Below are 25,796 nucleotides of genomic sequence, written 5' to 3'. Positions count from 1 at the left end.
AAGGTGTATGATCCCTCTTATCAACTGGCCTTCCCCAAAGCTTGGACTGCTGCCAGGAGTTTAGGAGAAGTCTCCATTTCTCCCTTCCCTGGGTGGGCCCTCCCTTAAAAATTCAGTGCGTCCTGCCATGTGTCTCATTGTTTGATATTTACATCTCTGGTTACTACTAAGTTTGTATTTTCATGTATCTGACCATAGTTGTGTAGTTCTTCTTTGGTCAACTATCTATTCTTAACCTTTGCCCATTCTAAAATTTAGGTGTTTGTTCATGAACCCCAGGATAAGAACCCTTGGTCTGTGAGTATGTGTATACGCTTTAAATGCGAGAGGATTGTGGGCCAAGATTCTCGTAGTCAGATTTCAACACAAGAACTTGGAAAGGATAAAACTCTGGATTTTGATCTCTGATTTTATCATATTGGATGTCTTTGCAGCTGTTTAGAAATGCTCCATAATATTTGTTAGAGAGAATGTTAAAGCCAACAGTTACATTAAGTTTGGAGACATGTCTAGGGTTTTACTTATCATTATTATTTTAGTACCTAAGCTGGAATGCGTAAATGACAGTCTTTTGGCTTATTACAAGCACACACTGCATTAAACATCTTCTACTTGAGAAAACACGATGTGCCCCATGTGCTTTTTGGCACTTATGTCATGGGTCACATCGCCGTAGCTTTGGGTGTCTGTGCCTGGAAAATAGTTGACTTTTTTTTCCCTTTCCATTTGCCAAGTGATGCTGAATCAATAATAATATTGATTTGAAAAGGAGAAAAACATGTGGTGAGTATTTGCCATGAAAATAAATTACAGGGATGCCGGGATGGCTCAGTCAGTTAAGCATCTGCCTTCAGCTCAGGTCATGATTCCAGAGTCCTGGGATTGAGCCCCACATTGGGCTCCTCACTCAGTGGAGAGCCTGCTTCTCCCTCTCCCTTTGCCCCCACCCCACTCATTCTCTCCCTCTCTCAAATAAATAAAATATTAAAAAAAGAAAAATCATAATGCAGGTTTAAACTGTTATCATTCAGAATAATATAAATAAAGTCAAAGCATCTTTCAGCTTCACAGGAGGTTTCACTGTTTCAAGATAAGAAACTTACATGGATCTTAGTAATTAAAAAAAAAAATAGGCACTGAACTTAGGCAGACATGGAAAGGGGTTGCAGAATGTCAATTTCTCTTTCTTTTCAACCTAAATACCTCCAGCAGTTGCATCTAGGTTTTTGTGGATGTAGGAAACGTCTTCAGTAGTTAATGTACTCATATGTTGACTCAGAAATCAGACCATGGGATTACTCATCCCCAAATGCAGAATTGGGGATCAGTTGTGGAAAATTTTGACTTCATTTTAAACTTCCTATTGTGAATATCCATTCCATTCTGAAAACGCAGCATATTCTATTTCTCCCAAACAGACACCACAAATGAGTATTTTGTATCTGTTTCTTTTCCTTTAAGGAGAACTTAGCTCTTTGCTCATACTGTCTAAGCTCCAAGACAAATGCCAGCCAAAATGACTTCGTATGTCCAGGAATGCCCATGGTACATGCTGTTTGATTATGTATCTGAGTTAGTCACATTAGATGGATTTTTAGCTTCACCCTGAGTAGTTACTGGGGTTGTAGATAACATGTATTGATTTATATCTCTCATTCACAAGGCAGGCTAGGAATTATAAAGTGATGCTGTTAATTTGGGTTGAACCCCAGGTATTATTGTATGGTCTTTCTTTTCCCCACACCAATGTATCATGGAGCCTTAAAACAGAGTCCCCAGCATGTCCTTTCTGTATTTAAACCTCTTAGGATTTGAGGTGCGCCTCTCATTGTTGAGCTGGGGTGGTTATAGCTGCCCAGAGAGGGCATAGAACAGCAAGATAGCTTAGGATGATAGTAAATCCTGTGATACTCTGGGTAAAAATCTCATCAGTTGCAGCTAGCATGTGTGTTTTGTGTGTTTGCGTGTTGTGTGTGTGATTGTAGGTGATGAGAAAATCGATACCAGTGCAGTGTATTGTCATCAGCACATCTCCTGCATGTGACTCAAAGCCACACCACTCATTTTTGGTGCTCCCCAGTGTGTTCTGGGTTCTGAGCAAATTAACCTCCAAGTCAGAACTGCCCAGACTCTGCAGGAGCTGAAGAGAAGCCATTCTGTTGGCGTGGGGGCGGGGAGTAGGTTTACCGGGAGAGGACAAGGGCAAGTTAAGAAGCTGTTCTGTGTCTCCGCCAGTTAATTATTGCAGCTTCCCAGCATGTATGAAAGGAACAATGTGAATAACATCAATAGTGATTATTTTCCTTCATTATTCTGTCCACCTGCTATTTACTGTGAACATTCCAGGGAGAAGAGATAAGCCAAGGCTACATTTTAAAAATCCAGAGTCTCAAAGCATGCTTTGTCTAGCTTTCTGGTGCTGATGGGTGAGGATGGGGCAGGGCTGTCATCAGATTTTCAGATCTATTTTTACACTCTGAGGACAAATTTTATAAATGTGAGCTGCTGCTGCTTCTTTTCAAAAAAATCCCTTTCTACTCTAAAAATAATTTGCTGGGAAAAAGTTTGTGAATTGTTTATTGAAGAGAGACTCAGATATTCAGCTGAGTGTGTTTCCTTATAAATAAAGGGGAAAAAATCACCTCACAGCTACTGTCTGAAAACAGATGTGGCTTCTTGGGAAAGATTTCCGAGATGTAAATGCCAGTGTAAGAATGTGGAAGAAAATTCAGAATTTTTCCTTCTGGCCTCCTTTTTCAGACCTTCCAAATTGGTAGTTTTTCCCTTTTGGGGAGGCATTTTGTTGTCCTCAGTGGTATAAATGACCCCAGCTTCTTCTCTTACCAGTACCCATCGTCAGACTCGTGTTTCCTGCAACACTCGGTATCGTGCTATCAAGATCACGGGCATTTACCATGGGCCACTCACTGTTCTAAGTTCAGCTAAGATTTTATTTTATTTAGCTGTCTTAATAACCTTTGAGTTAGGTGTCACCAATATTCTCATTTTGAAGAGGAACTAGGCTGTCTATGGCTCCCCAAAATGTCCATATCCTAATGCCCAGAACCTGTGAAGTATATTACAGATATATTACGTGGCAAAGAGACTTTGCAGCTTTGCTTAAGGCTCTTAAGATGGGGAGTTGATAATCACCAGGGTCTTTATGAGAGGAAGGTGTACAGACAACAAAAATAAAAATAGCTAAGTCAGAGTACATCAAGATTAAAAAGTCTTGTGCATCAAAAGACAATCCACAGAGTGAAAAAGCAGTGGGATGGGAGGAAGAGTCTATGTATCATGTATCAGAATAATAACTCTTGTAACTTAACAAGAACAAAAAAACAACCTGATAAGAAGTGGGCAAAGGACCTGAAGAGACATAGTACCAATGAAGATTTACTGTCAGTAAACAAGCACGTGGAAAGACACTTAGCATCACTCATCATCGGGGAAATGCAGATCAAAACCACAGTGAGATACCACCTCACTCCCATTAGAATGGCTACTATTTTTTAAAAAAGATTTATTTATTTATTTATTTGACAGACAGAGATCACAAGTAGGCAGAGAGGCAGGGGGAGGCGGGGGGGGGGGGGAGCAGGGGGAGGCAGGCTCCCTGCTGAGCAGAGAGCCCAATGCGGGGCTTGATCCCAGGACCCTGGGATCATGACCTGAACTTAAGGCAGAGGCTTAACCCACTGAGCCACCCAGGTGCCCCTAGAATGGCTACTATTAAAACAACAACAACAACAACAGCAGCAGCAGCAGCAGCACAGGAAATGACAAGTGTTGGCAAGGATGCGGAGAAATTGGAACCCTCGCGCACTGTTGGTGGGAATGCAAACTGGTGCAGCCCCTGCAGAAAACAGTGTGGAGGTCCCTCAAAAAGTTAAAAACAGAGGGCATGGGTTGCATGGAGCACTGGGTGTGGTGCAAAAATAATGAATACCGTTATGCTGAAAATAAATAATTTAATTAAACAAAAACAAAAACAAAAAACAACCTGGAGCTACCCTATGGCCCAGCAATTTTACATTCAAAAGAATTGAAAGCATGTTCTCAAAAAGATATTTGTACACCCACATTCATAACAGCATTATTCACAGTAACCAAAAGGTGGAAGCCACCGAAGTGTCCATTAATGCATGAATGAATAAACAAAATGTGGTATGCACATATAATAGGATAATAGCCTTAAAAAGGAAGAAAATTCTGACACACACTACAACAAGGATGAACCCTGAAGACCTTATGCTAAGTAAAATAAGCCTGTCACAAAAAGGAAGATACTGTGTGATTTCATTTCTGAGATACCTAGAGTAGTCAGACTCAGAGACAGAAGGTTAGGATATTGGTTACCAGGAGCTGGGAAGAGTTTGGAGTGGGTAGCTCTTATTTAATGGGTAGAGAGTTTCAGTTTTGTAACCTGTTAATCTTTAATGAGTATTATTTCTCTTTATTCTGTTCATGCTAAATAAAGGCAGATATTTCCAGGCACAAATGAAAGACTCCTGTCTCAGCTGCTATCAGTGGGCAGTTTCCCATGACAAAATACTTCATCAGCATCAAATCTAAGCTTTGGAAACCAGGCACCTAAAATCAGGGCTTTCTACTTCTCAGAACGAGTTTTTTTTTTTTTTAAAGATTTTATTTTTAAGTAATCTCTACACCCAATGTGGCGCTCGAACCTATAACCCTGAGATCAAGAGTCGCACGGTCCACTGACTAAGCCAGCCAGAGGCCCCTGGAATGAGTAATTTATTCGAAGCTGAGGTTGTGGATGTTTCTTTCTTTTTGGGGGGATGAAAGTGGAGAGTAAGAGGCCTTTCAATAATATGCATTAACTTTTGCCATAAAATTATTAGCAAAAATGAGTGTTCTCTCTTTTTCAGTGGACAAGGTCTTTGTAACCATGGCACACCTCTAAAAAAGACCTAAGGGGAAAGGGTAGATTTTTCAAAAAAAAAAAAAATTGAGAAACTTCTGGATGGAAAGAAATAGAATTGATAGAATAAATAGACAAATGACAAATGGGAAATTCTGCGACATATGAAAGACCAAGGGACAATTCTTTAATATTCAGAGATCTCTTAGAAATGAAAGGGGGAAAAAAAGAAATGAAAGGGAAAGAGGCAAAGTGCTTCGTAGTGAAACTGACAAAGGACATGAGCAGGCAGATCATGGGAAAAGAAAGCCAAATAGATGGGAAGCATATGAAAAGCTGATCAACCTTAATTTGTACTGATTAAAGAAATGTAAATTAGATTTTGTTTTCTGTGGTCAGATTGGCAAAAATTAAGAAGTTTAAAGATGCGGAATACAGGGAAGTTGGCACTCATTCATGTTCTTAGAGGGAGCATAATGGAGAAAAACTGTTTGGAGGATAATCTTGTTTGTCTTTTAGAAGTGAGGATGCACCAGATGCAAAGTGAAATAAATTTCACTTTCAGAATTTGTTCCCCAGTTATACACGTGTATATGTGCAGATTTGGAGACACAGTGATGCTCACTGTAGTGTTTGTAATTGCTAAAGACTTAAGACCAGCAGATAGTGTCATGCGGGCTATAACCTGGAGGGGAGAGGACTCTTCCTTTGCAGCCCCAGATTATAGTAAATCATCCATTTAGCCAAGAATACAGAAATTCAGCAGAAGGGGTTTGGCCTCGGGGCAGGAGCAGATGAAGTATATATCAGGGTGTGTTTCATGCACACGTCTCTGCCCCTAGATTCCAGGGGTCTGTACGGCAGCGGAGATTCTGCCAGATCTCAGAAACAGCCAGTTTGCTGTGCCATGAGTTTTCTCCATCAGCACCCCAGAAGAGCCAGCAATGACAGCTGGTGTACTTCCGTTTATGGTATGGTGAGAAACATGCAGCTCCCATGGTTCATGAACCGAACTCCGCTCCAGCAAACCCGTGTGTTCATTCAGGGGAGTGGAAGGCAGAGACAGTAGCTGCATGTCCCCAAGGAGGTATCTCTGCTCTGATTTTCTGTCCCCTCATTTTCCTAGTTCCTGCCCCACACCCACCCGGTCTCCAGCTCTGACTTAGCGCTCTTTAATCTGGGTGGTTCTGATTGGTCAGACTTCCTAGTTCTGAAATCTCCTTTCCGGCACAAACAGATCATCCCCTCAGATACTGGCAAATCCCACAGCTGGATTCTGTGCAGCCATGGGAAAGAGGGGCAGAGCTCTGATAGCTGAAGTGGTCCAAGAGGCATTGGAAGAGGCAATGGAAGATAGGAAGATAGGAAGATGCAAAACACCACCTATTGTATGAGTCTATTTGTGTTAAGAACAAGTAGGGACACACACATGTATAAACACACACATACACACACACAACTTATTAATAGTTCCTAGGGGAGCAGGGCTGGGATTTCACTGGGGAATGGGAATACTTTTACCTTTTGCTTTATTTTTTTTTAAAGATTTTATTTATTTATTTGACAGAAATCACAAGTAGACGGAGAGGCAGGCAGAGAGAGAGAGGGAACAGGCTCCCTGCTGAGCAGAGAGCCCGATGTGGGACTCGATCCCAGGACCCTGAGATCATGACCTGAGCCGAAGGCAGCGGCTAAACCCACTGAGCCACCCAGGCGCCCCTACCTTTTGCTTTATATCCTCCTTTACAATTTTGTGGAGCAAGCATGTATGCCTTTAGAATGATTAATTTTCAAAATCAAAGTGATGCATAGGTACATAGATTAAAAACTCGTGTAGTATTGAAAGACATCTGAGGATCCAGCAGCTCTGTGTCCCTTCTTACATCCTTGTCTTCTAGGAGATGCTTTTCAGTTCAAGCTGTTGCTTCTAGTATTTGATGTTGTACTTCTAAGTAATACACGTGCACTGCTGTCTCTTGGTTTGCCAATTCTAGATAATATCTGTTACTTGTTATGGTAGTTAATGATTTCAGCTCACTTATGGCCCCCTCCCACCTTACCCCATCCTCCCTATATGGTTGCAGCTCAGGTTTTGGTCTAATCTGTATTTAATGTGTTCATTACTCTAACAATGTTGATACTGAGTATTGAAATAAGAATATAATTCTTTTATATGACTTCCTCTTTTTCCTAGAGGTAACAATTCTTTGTTTGTTGACTTATCCCCAGACATGCAAATTTTTCCATACCTTGAACTAAACAACTCCGTAAAGTGCCTCTTGATCCACCCTTGCCCCATCCCCACAAAAATACCAGCACCTTCCGATGTGAACCGGTTGCTCTTGAAGCTCCTGCTGAGAAGTCCACCAGGAAATTTCCACCGCCTGTTTCATTATTGACTGCCCTGGGCCCTGGGTCCTGGCTCCTTTGCTCTCTTGTTTTACTCACTGGATTTGGTGGGTCACACCCTTCCAGTAGCTCTTTCAGAAAGAGTACATGGAAGTTCATTTTTTGAGACTTCTGCTAGACCCACCACAGCAGGAGTCGAGTACTGGGAAGTTTCTCCCTTTTAATACTCCCCACTTCTTGGGGCCTGGCCTGTGTCTGTTGGCAGGTGGGGCCCCCCCGCTCCTGCTGATGGAGCCTGACACCTCTGGGATCCAGAAGCTGTGCCTCATCCACAAGATCTCATTCAATCTTCAAAATATACCAGTCGCCCATATTATAGCCCACAAAAGGGAGGCATCATGGTCATACCCGCTGCAATGTCAGCGCCAGAACTTGAACTGAAGAATCAGCTGTGTGAGCCAGTGCTCCCGTCTCATCAAACCCAGCTGCTCCTTACTGGAAGGAGAATTAACAGTAGTGGGCCCTGAGTGATAAGTGCCAAACACATGGTCAGGGATACAGGGCGAATCTAATCATGAGTGCCCGCCTGTGTCTGCTTCCTGAGCGCTTCAGCTCAAGTTAGCCATCCTTTGCTAGAAGTATCTTCCAGTCTTATTGACTGTGCCTGTGTGTGAGCATGTATGGGAGTATAAGAGAGGGATTGATTTATAGTTCTGCTTCTAGCTTGTTGCAATAATTAAAATGCTCTGCCTATCATTCACATGAGCTCAGTATGATTATTTTTATTACTCCAATATCTAGTTCCAAGCAATGCAAGACTTTCACCCCCTCTTCCTGCTCCTTTTGTGATCTGCAATGCCTCATTACTTAGCAGTTTTCTGCTGATTGCACAGTTTAGCATTTGATCTTTTTGTTAACAAGAGTCAGGTGACCACACATAGGGTAATTAGATTAACCTGCCCCTCCTCTTCTTTACTGAAACAATATAAAATCTGGTATTCTGTTGGCACATGCTTTCCTTAGATTAATGATCTTGGAGCTGCTGTGTGGAAATTTGCATAGCTCCCTACAGCTCTGAGAAATGAGAATGCCCAGCTGTCTAAAAGCTTTAATCAGGAAATGAGCATGAAATGGCATTGTTTTGTCACGGGCTTGGAATAATTTATTCTTGACAATCGAGTTATCCAGGATGGAAATGTATGTAAACATTCTTTCAACAACCAGTAAACAGGTGCTTTTTTGTTCAAAATTCAAGAATTTCTTTACATGGGAGTGGCTTTCAAATCATTGGTCCTCACACTGCTCACACTTCTTGGAAGTCTTTTCTATGGTTAGATTCCTTGTCTGTCCTCTTTTCAGTGGCAGTTTTTGGAAGTTGGCCTTTCAGAGCAAGTGAGGAGAACATGCCTGTGTAGGTGGGGTGTCGTGTGACCATAGGGAGTGCAGGCTTGGCCACGAGACTGCCTGGGCCTCAGTCCTCACTCAGCCCTTTTGCTGTGTTACATCCTCTTGGGACCCATTTCCGCATCTGTCAAGAGAGATAATGACGCTCAGCATGGCTGTGAGCCTTCAGTGAGTTACTCCATGCAAACCCTTAGAACAGTACCTTGTTATACTATATTCTTCGTAATTGCAGGCGAATCCCAGAGTTTTTAGATTTAGGGAAATGAAGGGTAGATTGAATTTCTTTTTATATGTAAGAGATCTAGTGCATTTACATTTTTTTCCCATTAGCTTATTAGTCTTAGCAGCGGTTGTGACTGTGAAAATTCACGCTGGGTTAGACGCACTTAGAGCTGGCACATAAGTAGACACTCAAATATATCTGTTAGAAGAATGGTAGAGCTCATGATGATGGCCACCATTTATTGAGTGTCTGGGAATGAAAGATGACTGAGACCTCTTCCTTACCCCCGAGGTCCTCATGGAGTAGCTGAGAGAGAGACCTAGATAGTGTCCTGGGGTTAGTGCTGTGACAGGGGTTCCCAGCAGGGGCTGCAGGGACCCGGGCTTATCATCAAAGCTTTTAAAAAGATGGCAGAAATTGGGGTCCGTGGGTGGCTCAGTTATTAGATGTCTGCCTTCTGCTCAGGTCATGATCCCAGCATCTTGGGATCAAGCCCCACATTGGGCTTCCTGCTCAGTGGGGAGCCTGCTTCTCTCTCTCTAGCTCCCCTGTGCTTGTGTTCCCTCTTTTGCTGTCTCTTTCTGTCATAAATAAAACCTTAAAAAAAAAAAAGATGGCAGAAATGGCTGTTCGACCTTTGATGGTCCTTCTTTTTTGTCCAAGAGCAGGCTGTTTACCTAGCTTGTGATCCCCCAATTCCTGTGATTCAGGTTGTACTGGTCAGGGAGTAGGTATGATGTCATCAGAAACATTTAAAAAATTTTCCCGAAGAGGCTTTGGAGACAGTGCCCACCCCTCAGGGAGCTCGATTTGAGATAATGTAATTAACATTTTTGAGCATAATTAACCAATCCCACAGTTTTTAAGTCTTGTACTCTGGGTACCAAAGTAAACCGTATTCTGCCTATGATAAAACTACCGATATGGCTTAATATTGCCTTTTTATATGCATTTTATTTGGTTTTCTGGGTTGTTGTCATGCCATTGATTATACTTGTATTTCCAAAATTTTGAATTTTATATCATGTTTATTTTTAAAAAATTATTGGGCCTGGTATGATTTTCCCCACATCTTAACTTAATCTTATCTCCCCTTCTTGATGAAGTAGATGGACTGAGGGCTCTCCTTTAGGCTTTGTATCTGTTCATATGTTGGAACCCAGCAACCCTGGGATTATTACAGTAGCAGTGGAAAGGATTTAACTGAACTGTATGAGGGGGCGGCAGCAACATCTTCCTTGTCTGCAGAAAAAGTAGCCGTCAATAGTCTAATTATTAGAAAATAGTAAACACATTTCAATTATTATTATTTGTTTGTTTCTTTAAAGATTTTATTTATTCATTTGACAGAGTGAGAGAGAACGAGAGCGAGTGCATAAGCAAGGGAAGGGCTGAGGGAGAGAGAGAAGCGGGCTCCCTGCTCAGTACTCAATTCCAGGACCCCAGGATCATGACCTGAGCCAAAGGCAGCTGCTTAACGACTGAGCCACCCAGGCGCCCCTATTTTTCTTTTTAAGACTTTAGTTATCTATTTAACAGAGAGAGAGAGAGAGAGAGAGAGAACTCAAGCAGGGGGAGTGGCAGACAGGGAGAGGCAGCGACAGGCCCCCCAGCTGAAGGATCCCCACATGAGGCCTGATCTCAGGACCCTGAGATCATGACCTGAGCCCAAGGAAGATGCCCAACAAACTGAGCCACCCAGGCGCCACTGTGATTACTTTTTACATTAAAGTTTTGTTTAACTAACACAGGCACATGGTAGCAATTAAAAGGGACAAAATGTATGCTTTCCCCGTCTCTTGGTCATCCTGTTCCCCGCCCTGGAGGAAGTCTCAGTTATCAGTTCATTCTGTATCACACAATGAGGCATGTGCACACTTTTGCAGAAATGCTAGCATACGTTATCGGGCTTTTTTACCTGGCAACATGTCTTAGTAATTATCCTTATTGGCACTTAGAGAGCCACCTCATTCTTAGAGAGAGAAGCATGGGATGGATTTACTGTAATTCAGGTAACCAGTTCTCTACTAACCCTCATTTACATTTATTCAGTCTTGCTAATTTAAGCAGTGTTGTAATGATTAACCTTGTACATAATACCATTTTGCGCGTGTGTGAGTATACATGTAGTTTAATTTCCTAGGAGTGGAAATACTGAGTCAAAAGGCAGAGACATTTAAATTTTTGATAGGTAATTGCCACATTGCTTCCCACAGGGGTTGTCCCGATTTTTATATCAATTCATACTCTTTGGAGAGCATGAGAGGGTATCTTTTTCTACGCCACAACTAAAATTATATTGTTTCTATTGTTGCCAATCAGACAGGTAAAAAAAAAGATTTTTTGCACTAATAAGGTCACTGGGTATCAGAGAGATCCACTGAGAAGATTTATGGTATTTAATTTCAAGGGAAAAAAGAGATCTTATCATAGTAAAGATTATATACATTCTTTTTTTAAAGATTTTATTTATTCATTTGACAGAGATCACAAGTAGGCAGAGAGAGAGGAAGGGAAGCAGGCTTCCCACTGAGCAGAGAGCCCGATGTGGGGCTTGATCCCAGGACCCTGAAATCATGACCTGAGCCGAAGGCAGAGGCTTTAACCCACTGAGCCATCCAGGCACCACAAGATTATATACATTCTTATCTAGACTATTTGCTTCTGGAGAGTTTTGTGCTTCCTGCCCTCTATACTTATTACTCTTCGCATGGATAGCAGCTGTGTGCGGGGCGCCGTGCTACATGCTGTGAGAGCAGACAGTGCTCTGAGAGGGCCCGGACCCTCAAGAAGACTGGTGTGAGCGCGGTAAGACAGTAGGTGTAAGCTCTGCACTTTCAGTATAGGGGGGCAGCCAAAACGATTCAGGTCTTTTTGTCCAGTGAGCACTGCACAGATATTATCACATGAATTCCACCGTAATTTGCATTTTTCTTATGAGTGTGGTTAACCATCTTTTCATGCGGTGGAGTCATTTTTTCCCTATGAATTGTCCTTTGCTCTTTTTGTTGGGTTCTTGATCTCTTTGCCTACACTCTGTAGAAGGTGTTCTCTCTAACAGGCAACGCTCCCGCACCTGGACTTTTGTTGATGAATCTCCTTTCTTTTATTCTGGTTTTGTCTCTTTTGTGGTTGTAGTTTTCCGTAACTCACCAGTCTTTTCTTCTGCAGCGTCTGGATTCTGTGGCAGAGTGTCAAATCCTCTCTCCCGCTCTGAGATCATTAACTATTTCTCTCATGGTTTCTTCTAGTGCTTTTAAGGTTTCATTTTAGAATGTGTAAATTTATTTTGAATGTCTAACATTCCCAGTTTATTTTTTTTTAAGATTTTATTTATTTATTTGACAGAGAGAGACACAGTGAGAGAGGGAACACTAACGGGGAAGTGGGAGAGGGAGAAGCAGGCTTCCTGCCCAGCAGGGAGCTCGATGTGGGGCTTGATCCCAGGCCCCTGGGATCATGACCTGAGCCAAAGGCAGACACTTAACTGACTGAGCCACCCCGGCACCCCATAACATTCCCAGTTTAATAAAGAAATAGGTATTGCTTATTTAAAGAAAATGAGGTGGTGTGTGAATTTTCTTACTGTATCTCCTTCCTACTGCTCTTAAACCAAACCCTATCCCGGCAGGTGAGAAGTTGGTTGTGATCCAGTGGGATGATAGAGACTTCCATGTTGTCATAGCTTTGGGCTGAATTGGAAATAATACCCCTTGTCTGTAATAGGTGTCCTGCCCATAACACTCTGCTAAATTGGCCATTCATTTGACAGATAGTTATTAAGTGCTTACTAAAGCATGTCCAAACAGCTGGTTGGTATTGATACCCTTTGATCCACTGGTAATAATCTAGATGTTTAGCAGGGCACGGGCAGTTGTAAAGGCACTGGCTCTCATGCTGGTAATCACATTGTGCATATATCAGGAAGCTGTGTTACCTCTTTGGGACACAAAGGAAGCTGTTCTTATCTTTGTCCAGCCTGTGGCACTTCCTGAACTCTTCTCAACGTTTATTCCCACCCTGCTGGTCAAGAACTCCTTCCTGGGCTTGTGTTATCAGTGATTATTGGGAGATAATACTGCAAATGTATGATATTACAAACATGTAGTTGAAGATTTACATAGAAACATGACAGTAGATATCCTGTTACTTTAAAAAAAAGAACCTTGTTAGCTTTGAGATGAAAAGATCGTAGGTCAGTGATATGTCAGAGCACTTTTCTAAGTGGGAACATATTTTGCTAAGTATAAGAAAACCATTGTGGTATGAGATACTGGCATGGGTTCACTATGTAATTTTTAGGGGAAATGATGAAATATTTCAAGCATGAGAAAGAGGCATAAACTGAATAGCAAACACCAGTGTGTCCACCCCCTTGATTTACCAAATCCTCATATTTTGCCATATTTTCAGATGTTTTATGTGTGAGTGTATGTGTGTGTGTGTGTGTGTGTGTATTCTTTGTCTTCCTAATGAAGTTGGTGCATTTCATGGTTCAACAGCATTATTTTTAATTTTTTTTATTCTTAAAATTTTATTTATTTATTTATTTATTTGACAGGCAGAGATCACAAGTAGGCAGAAAGGCAGACAGAGAGAGAGAGAGAGAGGAGGAAGCAGGCTCCCCGCCTAGCAGAGAGCCCGATGTGGGGCTCGATCCCAGGACCCTGAGATCATGACCCGAGCCGAAGGCAGAGGCTTTAACCCAGTGAGCCACCCAGGCGCCCCAACATTGATTTTTTTAAATTGTGACAGTGAGATACATCTTTTTTAGCGAAACAGAATCTTACAGCTGAAGCTCTCCTGGAGCTCTGCTGTTTGCTTTCAAGATACTTGCGGTGTCTTCCCAGGTGTCTGGAGATTGACTAGCCTTTTCTGAAGGCTGCCAAATGCTGGGAAATCCCAGGCTCTGCAAGCAGCCAATGTTCATGGGGTGGCTGCTCCTCAATTTTGCCTTTTCTATGGGGGGCAAGCAGGAAGAGAGTACACTTGGGTGGGGTGGGCAGTATGCTATTTTAGGATTCCATATCTATTCAGAACTCTCTTGCAGTACATTTGGTGTAAGGGTTTGCTTTTATCTCCTGCCAGGGCTAATTTTGCTAAAAGGTTTTCCATGAAGAGTGGAGTGGGCACAACTGCGATACCACAGCCACACCCTGCCCTGAAGGGAGCCTTACCTGGAGAAAGAAACAGACCAGGTTTGAGGGCAGGCTGATGAATGACTCCCTTTTCCCCCCTGCCCTGCTTCTACCCTGAACCGAGAGGACTCTGTCCAGGCTCACGCTAAGACACGGGGAAGGCCAGGACCAGTGTTTTCTGCAGGTTGGCACAGCACCGGCCTCCCCCTGTGTCAGCGGCACCAGCCCAGTCTGTGGGCCTGTAATGCTGGGGGTAGGAGAGAAGGAAATAGTTTAAGATGTGAGGCAAGCAGCTGAGGTGGAGAGGAAGGATCCCGTGGAGGGAGGGGATCCACTTGGCTGATTGTGTCAATTACATGAGTCACCCCTTGGCTCACCCACTTGGTAAGCAGCATCTGGTGCATTCCAACTACTTGTGCCCTTGACGTTGATCCCGGGAAGCTTTCCCCTGAGATGAATTTTAAGACACCCAAGCACTAGCTTTTCATGTTTTTGACCTTCTAGGATGAAATACTAGCACATTTCATTTTTAAAAAATGTGTTGTCTTCTGGCTTTAACATTCATGTTGTTACTTGAAGTGAAAACAGCATACAGTGAAGTGTGGCGATCTTACATGCAAACACAGCTCCATGAAGGTGTGGGTGTGTATACGCCTGTGCAACCGTCACCCAGACCAGATTGCAGAACCTCTTCATCCTCCTGGTCATTACCTTCCCAAGGGCAACTGCCCTTTGACGATCTCTCACTACTGATAAGCTCTGTCTATGGTTGAGCTTCACATAACAGGAGCGTAGAGCATGGGGTCTTCTCAGTCTGGCTTCTTTCACTGAACATTCTGGTGGCGAGCTTCCTCTGTTTTGTTAAGTGTTTTTCTTTTTTATAGCTCTTGCTGTTTAATGATGGCATTAATAATGACAAGAAACAACCTGTATGCTGCTCCCTGGTTTACTCTTTGACCCCGAAGACAACTCTGTGATGGTGCCAGAGCATTTAGGGTTAGATCTTTTAGAGATGACAGGGGAGCTGCTTAGAGGCTTTCAGTATTGCCGCCAGGTCACCCACCTAATCAATGATGATGCCGACACGACTTGTTTTCTGTTTTGTTTGGTTTTGTTTGACTCACACCATCAGTCTCCCCGTTTACTGTGAGGCCTGCTTCTTAACTTGTATCCAGGTTGGTGGTAGGATGAGAGGAGGGAAGGACCCCCAGACTGGACCTTCACTGGTGTTTTACTGGGGAGTATTTCAGTTAATTGAAAGAAGTTAAGGTTCAACCAAGCCATCCACCGCCCCCCCCACCCCAGCACCTGTCTAGTATGTGATGAATGGGGAGACTGAGTAGAAAAGAGGGAAAGCCAGCTTAGCTCAGCAGCCAGCCACATTCAGGCAACTCCACTTAACACAAAGCCGACCATGCTCATCTAGTTCCCAGTTGTGCACAAATTATGCCTTTGCTCAGTGAGGCTGTTGTTTGCAGCCTGCTAAATGTGTCATGACAGATTTTTGCTAGAGTGGCATCATTGGGGCTTTTTGGCCTCCAGATGTGGGTGAGCCATCTTGGGCTCTGATCAACATAGTGCTCTGGGAAACAGGAATGGTACAAATTCTCCTCTTCCTTCAGTCACGTTGCCCTTGTGACATAGCTTGAGTGTTACCACAGCATTGGTATCTTACTGATGGCCTCAGTTTTACTGTAATGATGAGTTTCCACTGTTGAAGCATCAGATTTAGGATAAGGAAAAGCTGGGTGTCCTTTACCTCTTAAAGAGATTTGTCAATACCCTGATGATTTTGTAGGGTTTTAAAGCAAGCCCAGTCATTGCTAATTTATATATGTGGGGATGTATGAATTTCTATAAGTCCCCATGGCCTTTGGGCCGGGGTGTGGCCTCTACCATGAGGATAGTAGGATCCTGGTTCTCCACAATGGTTTAAAATATAAGCCTAGTGTTATAAAATGGAGATTGAGGGTTGGGGGCTTGGAACACTCAGACCCAGGAAATCCAGAGTCCCATGACCTGGATCAGAACCTCGGAGAGCTCCAGGTAACCAGATGCTGGCAGCTGTAGGCAGGCAGGAGTTACTCCAGTGCCAAGCCCACCCTCCTCTGCAGCAAAGAGCTTTTATGTGTGCCTGAGAAAGGACTTAAAGGATTGGGGCCTCAGTACTGGTAGATTTATGGATAAAGTAGTACCTTATATTCTTCAGCTGTGGAGGGAAGGGAAGTGTTCCACTGGAGCCCCAGGTGGGGTAATTTTGAGTCTCCCCTTTATAGCCGTGGCACTAACTCTTCCTTGGAGGCAAGGTGTAGCAGGACAGCCCTGCCCAGAAGGCGCAGAGGTGGGTCCCATGACCCACTATGCCCCTGAGTAGCCTTGTGGCTTTTGGCTGCTCTTACATCCTCTCTGGGTCTCATGGTTCTTGAATGCAAAAATCTGTCAGTCTGGCAGAATCAGGGTTTTATTACTTTTTTCCCCCAATAACATAATGAGAATGTTACTGTGAGGAGCAAGTGAAGAAATATCTGCTGAAACACTTTCATTTCTCTAAGCCTTTGCCCTTGTAAGGTTGTGTCATTGCCAGCATTGTTGCCTATTTTTAGGAAAATACTCCTACCAATAGGAGTCCAGGACATCAGATGTCTATGAAAGTCAAGGTGTTGGTAGAGAGGTGCAACCCCTTGTTACGTGGGCCTGGTAATGAGCACCGTTGGGCCAGCGCGTGCGGCTGACAGTTTGAGCCAGAATCCAGCACGCGGGGATTTGGGGCTTGCTGGGCAATTTAAAAAGTTTTTAAATGAAAGGGTTTGTCCTGTGGTCTTTTGGAAGTAACTGGGGGATTTCCACAGAGGAGTGACAAGAGCATACATTTGTTTTTGGAGAGCGTCTCTGGCGGCAGTGTATAGACACAGAGACGTCATGGCCACTCTGGCAGGACTCAGGAAGAGTGGTTGAGAGATGCGTTCTGAAACGAGATGGGTTGGGTTCCGATTCTGACTCCTGTTTGTTTGGCAGGCTTTCTCAGCACTCCATGTCCTCCTGTGTGCGTCATTGGGGAATAGGGTTGTCGTGCAGACTACAAATTGCCATCCAGGTGAAGCTCTGAGAGCAGCCTGGGCACATGGCAAGTGTTCCCCTGTTAGCTGGTGTTCATGTGTTTGTTTTCTTGTGGTTAGTTACATATAACAGAAAAGTTGCCATCTTAACCATTCAAAATGTACAGTTCAGTGGCATTAGCTACATGAACAATGTTGTGCAACCATTGTCCTTATCTCTATCCAAAACTTTTTAGTCACTCCAAATGGAAACTTTGTAACCATTAAATATTGACTCCCATTCCCCCTTCCACTTCCTGGTAACCTGCAGTCTTTCCATCTCTATGAATTTGCCTCATCTAGCTGCAATATATAAGTGGAATCATACAATATTTGTCCTTTTATGTCTGGTGTATTTCACTTAGTATAATGGTTTCTAGGCTCATTCCTATTGTAGAATGTCTCGAAACTCGACTCCTTTTTGAGGCTGAATAATATTCTGTTGTGTGGATATACCACATCTTGTTTATCCTTTCATCTGTTGTGGGACACTTACGTTGTTTCCACCTTTTGGCTACTGCCGTAAATGTTGAGTCCCTGATTTCAGTATTTTCAGGTATGTAACTTACGAGTGGAATTGCTTGGTCACACGGTTCTGTGTTTAACTTTGAGGAACTCCTATACTGTTTTCCATAGTGGCTGCATCATTTTCCATTCCCACCAGCAATGCACAATGGTTCCAGTTCCTCCACATCCTCATCAACACTATTTTCCTTTTTTAAAAAATTACTAGGCATTTTAGTGGGTATGAAGGAGCATCTCATTATCGTTTTGATTTGCATTTCCCTAATGGTTAATGATGTTGGATATCTTGTTGTGTACTTACTGGCTGTATGTCTGTCTTTCTGGAGAAACATCTCTTTGAGTTCTTTGCCCAGTATTCATAGTTTTAAGGTAGCATAGGAGGAACAGAGAGAAACTGAGAGGTTGAGGAAGTAGATAGAGCCCAACTGGGTGACTGGTTAGGTATGGGGGTTAACACTGAGTTTTCCAGCCTGCGTAAATGGGTGGATGATGGGCTCTCAAGCAAGATAGCTCCCCTCCCTTCCAGAAAAGAAGCAGGTCAGAGAGAAAATGTTGAGTCTGGGGAAACACTGAGCCTGTGTACCTGGGTGTTGTACAGGTGAAGAGTCTACATGGGGCACTGCTGTATCTGTGTGTCTTGTTTCTCTGGAAAAATATGGGGCATATTTTAAGTTTTGTCTCCTCCCTGCTTCCATCTAAGAAGGAACTTAAGAAATGTGGTCACTGTTAGGCTTCTGTGTGTGGCAAATATAAACAGTCTTTGAGGGGACAGTAGAATCTGGACTTTATGAACCAGCCTCTCTCTGGTGCTGCTGTCTTAGCCCTTAAGCACTTGCTTGATCAGGTTGGTCCTTCCAACCTCACAGGGTGCTTCTCTGAAGCCTTGGGTTTGAGTATTCTTTGTTTTTAAGATTTTATTTATTTATTTGACAGAGATCACAAGTAGGCAGAGAAGCAGGCAGAGAGAGAGGAATGGAAGCAGGCTCCCTGCTGAGCAGAGAGCCGGATGTGAGGCTTGATCCCAGGACCCTTGGGACCATGACCCGAGCCAAAGGTAGAGGCTTAACCCACTGAGCCACCCAGGCACCCCGGGTTTGAGTATTCTTAACAATCACAAGTTCTAGGGGTGCCTGGCTGGCTGATGCTGGAGCATGTGACTCTTGATCTTGGGGTCTCAAGTTTGAGCCTCACGCTGGGTACAGAGATTACTTAAAGACAGACAGGCAGACAAACAAACAAAAACCAGTCACAGCTTCTAAAGTTCTCCTCAGTGATCATGCCAGTCTCTCAGACTTTTGTTGACTCCCTGACCATTCCCCAACTGCATGCCTTTAGCAGTAAGTGCTAAGCAGATGCTTGGCATGTCACCCACAACCCACTGAATTTCTCTGAATTAGTCCTCGGTGACCTTGGATGTTGTATCGCCATGTTATGTTGTGTCCAGCTGGGAGGTCTGTGTGAGCACAGTCATATCCACATTGCAGCGGAAAGGGAGGTTTGAGCAACTGTTCTCCCCCCAAAGAAGCAACCTCTGGGGAATGAGCCCCCGTGGTGGCTTGTTTTCTTTACTTCTCAAGCCATAGCATCCTGGCAGCCATCACTAAGAAAGCATCCCATCATGTGGCTCAGGCGGCCAATGTTTGCAGATTATCCCCTGATGCCATCTGCCTGTGAGGCTACAGAAACCCCCGGCAACTGCTGTTCTAGCAGGTGCCACGGCTGCCGAGGTGGGAGTCCGTGTACATACACACGCGTGCACACAGCTTTGTGCTGGGTTGGCCTGGGACGCCAGCTGAAACTCTGAACCCAGCAAAGTGCCAGCCACAGTTGCTGATTTCCGGTGGGGCCCTGGTGAGGGAGGGAGGGTGAGGCTGTTGTGAACTGGGCCAGCAGCTGGGGAATTGGGTACGGTAACTAACACCCGGGTGTGTAGGAAGCTGCTGGCCAGTAGGTATGTTTTGACAACCCTTTTTGTTCCTTTCTTTCTGCCTCTGCACTCTGCCCAGACTGAATCTCAGCCCCCTACCTAATTTGCTCTCTTCATGTTTATTCCATAGAAAAAGCCCATCTCCATTTCTTGCCCCATGTTCTTCCTAAAGAACACATCGTCCTTCCTGCCACTCAGCCATGCTCTGAGTCTAGCCACTTAGCTTTCGCTTTTTCCTGCGTTGGTGTAATTAATCATGGATTCAGACAGGCCTGGTAACCCTCTGCTCCAGACCTGCAATTTGTGAGTTACTATCATTTTGGGCTATTGATGCTTTCAAAAATAATTATGTCAATTATTAGAGTAATTTGAAGTAATTGTTTCAGCCATCAGTTCTTTAAATTCTGTATCTTTTTTAAAAAGATTTTATTTATTTGAGAGAGAGAGCACAAGCAAGGGTAGGGGCAGAGGGAGAGGGAAAAGCAGGGTCCCCACTCAGCAGGGAGCCCTATGCAATGCAGGGGCTCCATCCCAGGACCCTGAGATCATGACCTGAGCCGAAAGCAGATGCTTAACCGACTGAGCCACCTAAGCACCCCTAAATTCTGTATCTTAATGGCTTTTAAAAAAGATTTTATTTTATTTTTTTTATTGGCAATATATATAGAGAGAGCTAGCACGCACACAAGCAGCAGGGAGGGGCAGGGCAGAGGGAGAATCAGACTGCCCACTGAGCAGGGAGCCAGAGGCAGGACTCGATCCCAGGACCCTGAGATCATGACCTGAGCTGAAGGCAGACATTTAACCAACCGAGCCACCCAGGCACCCCCTTTAATGGATCTTTGATAAGAGACCAGTTAGAGCAAACTTTCTGCATCAAGAGCCAGGTATTTTATGCTTTGATCTCTGTTCCAAATACTCAGTTCAGCCATCATAACAGCCTTAGAAAATTCTTTAACGGATAAAGGTGGTCATGTTGTAATGAAATTTAATTTATAAAAACGTGGTGGGCTGTAGTCTGCTGACCTCTGACCTAGAATGATGATCTTTATTTCTGTTTGTCCTTCTTACATTTTTCTTTGTCAAGAGTTAAAGAGACCCAGAGGAACTTGATGAGTATAAATGAACTTTAAGTCCCCTTCTTTTGGGTTTAGCATAATTGTGAGACAATGGGGATTTGAGAATATATTTCTCTAACCCCCTGTTGGGAAGGATAGAAACCAGAAGGGTCTTAGGGTGCGACTCTACCTGGCCAAAGCTTGTCCCTGTTCAAAAAGTAGGACAGGCTGTCACTTGGAGCTGTGCGGTATTCCCTTTCTGGTCACTATGACTTTCTGGTCAGAGTCACATGAGGTCATGTCACCATAGTGGACATCATTTTACTTTACGGGAGCAGGTGCTTCAGTAATAAATGGAAGGAAAACAAGCCACAACAACATCGGAAATGGTATTCTTCAAACACCATGTTATACCGAGTTGAAGTCATTAGAGTTCATTTTCAGAAAGCTGAAGCTTAACATAGCTGAAGAGCCATTTAAAAATTTCAAACAACAGTCTTGTTTGCCTTTTATCCTCACAGGAAATAAAGAAAGAAATGAAGAAAGACCCTCTCTCCAGCAAAGCTCCAGAAAAACCCATGCACGAAGTGTCCAGCGGAAATGCTCTGCTATCTTCTGAAACAATTCTAAGAACCAATAAGAGAGGTATGGAAAAGAAGAACAAACCCCTCCCCACACACAAACCCAAACTGGAAACTTCCGGGTGAACTGTGTCAAACTCTGAATTGCTGAAAAATTGAATGAGAGTTGCCTTTTGTTTTTTCGTATAATCTGGGCACACATACACCCCCCCACACACACACAGCGAGTAACAACGTAATGACTATAGTAAAGGGAATGAATACAATTTTTTTCACAAGAAAGTAGACTAGATTTGCAAATGATGATTTTCCTAGGACATTAGCTTTCACTTTCATATCTATTTTTGCAGATGAAAGGTGACTTTAGAGAACGCTATGGCGCATGCTGAGCTGTGTGTGTCTGGCCATGCTCTGTTTTTAATTTAAGGGCAGGCTCTATCTGGGTCTTTCTCTCTGCCTGCTGGCCTCCCAAACACAGACCGTGTCTCTCTAGGTTTAGGAGGCAGATGTGCACAGATAGAGCTCAGACATCGCTCTCACTAAGGGAACTTCAACCATCTTGTCTGCCTGGTTTGAGACCTCAAGGCAGATTCTCAGGTATTAGCTCGCTGGGGTTTTGTTTTCTCCCACACCCAGCCTTCATGTCACTGCTGTTTGAGATGACAAGAGAGGGCTCAACTCACTTCTCCTGTGGTCCCTCGAGATTTCCTCAGCTTTTCCTGCCCCTACGCTCACACAGAGCAGGCCCAGGGGCAGGGTAGCGTTCGGTGGCAGGCTTTTCATGGGCTGATTACTTCCTTAAAGAGAAATATAGAGCTGTTCAAAAGCAGGAGCAGGAAATGTATTAGCAAAGAGTTCCATTAAAAAGAAAAAAGATGGCAAGTTTACATAACCACAGGGAAGAACAGCTAATCTTTCATAAAATTTAGACAGCATAAGAATTTGTCCAATAAACTGTCCATTGATCATAGAGCTTGAGACATTAGCTTTGTGTCTCTCTTCCTTCCTGCCTCTTCCTCTTCCCCCTCCAGCTGCCCTGGGTTACATTTCCTTTTTTAATTATTCAGATGAAGTATTGGCTGGAGGCCCACGCTGGTTAGCAGCTATAGGATTTTCTTTCTTTTCTTGTTTTCTTTCTTTCTTTTTTTTTAAAGCCCATCCTACCAATGCAGGGGGTTTCCCATGTTAAGAATGAAGCATACTTTGCTGTCAGACTATAGTTGTCCCCTAAAGCGCCTCCTGCATTCTTACAAATAAGTTCCAGAACTCATGAGGCTTGCCTTCCTGGGTTTCAGAGAGTTAGAAGTCAGTGTGTCTGTCTGTATTCCCAACCCTTGCTTGCTGCCCCGAGCCTCTCTTGTTCCTCCTCAGGCTTCTTGGGCCAGTGAGCCAAGGACAGGCACACATGTGGTGACGAGCCGCAAGGCTTCTCCTGCCAGCCCTGCTCTTGTAAAGTAAATAAGAGAATTAAGGTAATTAATTAACTTAACAAGATAAGGAATTAATTAAGTTAAGGAATTAAGGTAATTATCCAGATGAGTTGGGTAAAAATTACCTGAGAACTTTAAATCAAAGAAGGAATCAAACTTTTCAGATAATTGCCTCTTTACAACTAAAAATCTGGCCTCTGAGGTCCTCCCCAGAATTTGTCATGATCCAGAAAAAGGTACTAACGGGGGGGGGGGGTCCTTCCTTTTAGGCCCACAGCCTGATTATGACCAACCTTTGACTCTCGGGTATTTTATGTAATGAATCTGCCGGTAGATCCAAGACCTTAGCCCATGGAGGCGTTCTGTAAATAGGAAACACATAAAATACCATCTTCATTCTGTCCCAGGCTTCACACTGACCCCCAGGTCACCTGGGCCAAACATCAATTTCCAGTTGAAGGGAAGCATTGTGTACCCAGGGCCAGCGCCGTGTTTGGCCCTACCCCCACCCGTCAATACTAACAGTATCCTACTACTCCTTATAATAAACAGCGGGGTGGATTGATTGGCCTTGTCAGGCCAGATAAATAGTTCATTGTACTGAGCTCAAAAGCTACATTTTTTTCCCACCCCAAATCAATGAAAAACCACTTTTTTCCCTCTTAAAACTAGGATCAGAGGCTAAATCTGTGGGATGTTTCTGGTTACTGTAAACAGTTCCATGCAACTAATTTTTCAAGTTTTATGAGTTATTGTCAATGACCCAAGTCTTCTCCTTTCCTTTGTTTCCACCAAGCTTTGTCCCGAGAAATCTCTTGATGTTTTTGTCTGCTGCTGTTGTTATGGAGGGCAGTTGCTTTCAGAGTTTAGTAACAGGCTGCTTTGTTTCATTAACATGGTCTCCCTCTTTGGGTGTTTGAGTCCACCTTGTGATTCACCCTGGGACCCTGGGAGAATTCAATAGAATTAACATGGGTTCTTTTTCTTTTAATAAAGAAAGATCAAAATCTGTTATGAGTCTGAAATTGAACTACTTCACTGGGTCCTGAACTTGAGATAGACTTAGCTGAGGAAGTTTGCCCACTTGTGGCCAGCAGCTTGGGGACATGCCCCACTTTGCAGTAATGGCAAGTGGGTTGTACTACCTCACCTCTGTGGGATGAGCTCACCCAAAAGTGTGGGATGACCTTGCCCTCCTCAGGCCCCCATACAAGGTCAAGAACCACCCTAGGTTTGAAGGAAGCTAGTAGTAGCCCTGAGAAAAAGCCAGGACTACGGAAACCATTTGGGGACTGATTAGTTTCAGTTTTCAACTTTAACCTTTGCAAATTTCTGCAGAGTTGATTTAGGGAGATACTGGAAGGACTCCATGTGCTTTTCATTTGAGAAAAAGATGTGACTGAAATTGAGAAAGACAGGCAGAGTGAGAGAGGGAGAACAGCTCCCCAGTTCCTCCAGATGGCCTGGCTGCCATCAGCTGTACATTCCAGGCATTAGGGCTGTGAGGACATTTGTGTCTGCTCCCACCCCTGGCCATGTCTCTGGGCCTTACCCGAGTCACGGTGAAGGAGATTTCCATTTAAAACAAGCTTTTTCCAAGGGACAAGAAGTCATTTTTCATTTACACTTGTAGCATGGATGTTGTATATCCTGAAGTTACCCTAGACTCCAGAATGCTGACAAATTGTAGCCAGACAATCTGAAAATTTTTCTTGGAGCCAAATGACATTCTCATGAACCAGACAGAAAAAGATTGTCTGTTTCCTTCTGAGAATGATTTATTCTTTTGTTTCTTCTCTCATTAAGCCCATATAGAAAAACGATGCACACTCCTAAATTGAAATATTGATGTATGGAGGAATTTTTTTTTGAAAAAACATTCAAACCTTGAGTTTAAAAACAAAACTGAACAAAGTGGACATTTTCACAGTCAACAAGCAAATACATTCGATACATACTTGAAAAGGAGCAAGGAGGATTTTGTCCATTTCTACTTGAATTAAAGGAAAGAAAAAATCATTTGCTTTCATCCTCAGAAGGGTTTCCCAAGCAACTTGCGTTATGTGAGAGGTCCAGTATTCAGCCTGTAATCAATACTGCACGGGCCTTTGTAAGGACCGGCTTCTATTTCGGGGCTTTAGTTCCTCAGGTTTTGCTTCTTTAGCAGACCTCATGGGGAAGCTGCCTCTCTCAGAACCCCCTGCCACCCAGGATTTGGGCTATTGTTCCTTCCTCACTTTTACCTGCATCCTAATGAATGAACGTTCAGCAGCGCACGTCTACTGGCCCTGTGCTTGGTGCTGGGACAGATAGAAGCCCTAGATGAACACCAGCCGGTCCTGCCTACAAGCCCTTGCAGTCTGTTGTATCCTGTGGGAAATGTTAAGAAAGCTGTATGCATTTCTTAAATCTTTTTTATGGCAAGTTGGGGATATGTCTCTTATTTATTTCTGTCATTCTGAATGTGAAGCCACTCCGCGGGTTTCTGGTTGGCTTTATGTGTCCTTGTTTCTATTTCCAGTTTATCATGAATTCAGTGTTTGGTAAGTCTCTATTGTATTTTGCACATTTATTATTCTTTGCTATTATTATTATTATTATTACTATTATTATTATTATGCTCTCCTAATATAAAATGTCTTTTATGATCATCTTTTTAAGTCGCTCTGCTACTTTGGCATCTGCCTTCTGAAAGATAAACTGCTTTTACCATCTTTATTTAAGGTTTGTTGTGCATCTGCATTTTACTGCCCTTTCCAGGGATTAATGCTGGAAGATCTGATGGTCTCAAAGATGTTATCTGTAACAGGTCTAGCCCTGACGTTACAAGATGAGATTCAAGTTGAGCTGGGGGAGGGTTGCTCTCGGAGTTGCCATGTGGATATGACTTGGATTGTAGAACATGAATCTGTGAGCTCATTTCGCGTGTGTTTAGTGAAACCTTCAGACACATTTCATTCAAAAGTTGTCCTTGACAGAGGAACCGACAGCTGCTCTGCCTCTGGTGACACTCTGGTGCTTTAAAAGTTAATGTAGAAATTCTTCAGAATTCATTTTGTGTGTGGATGGGTGATGTATACATGCCCCCCACCCCAGCATGATATGGGCCTAGTGTTTGCCACATGGAAGGCCTCTCCATTTTGGTCTGCTGCCTATAGCTGTCAGAAGAATTGTACCAAAT

At 43.4% G+C, this 25,796-nt stretch overlaps 1 protein-coding gene across 6 annotated transcripts in view; it reads left to right on the top strand.

The window, feature by feature from the left end:
- Positions 1–25,796, top strand: part of SH3KBP1 (SH3 domain containing kinase binding protein 1) — a 337,564-nt gene that overhangs the window by 123,101 nt on the left and 188,667 nt on the right. For all 6 annotated transcript variants that reach the window (XM_032331651.1, XM_032331653.1, XM_032331647.1 and 3 more), the window contains one exon: positions 21,126–21,249. In XM_032331651.1, the coding sequence (XP_032187542.1) occupies positions 21,126–21,249 (124 nt within the window). The remainder of the gene's footprint in view (positions 1–21,125; positions 21,250–25,796) is intronic.

The sequence above is a fragment of the Mustela erminea genome, chromosome X, assembly GCF_009829155.1.
Source record: "Mustela erminea isolate mMusErm1 chromosome X, mMusErm1.Pri, whole genome shotgun sequence".
In the NCBI taxonomy this organism is placed as follows: domain Eukaryota; kingdom Metazoa; phylum Chordata; class Mammalia; order Carnivora; family Mustelidae; genus Mustela; species Mustela erminea.
Note: the sequence above shows the minus strand (reverse complement) of the source record. Positions and strands in the feature narration are given on the sequence as shown.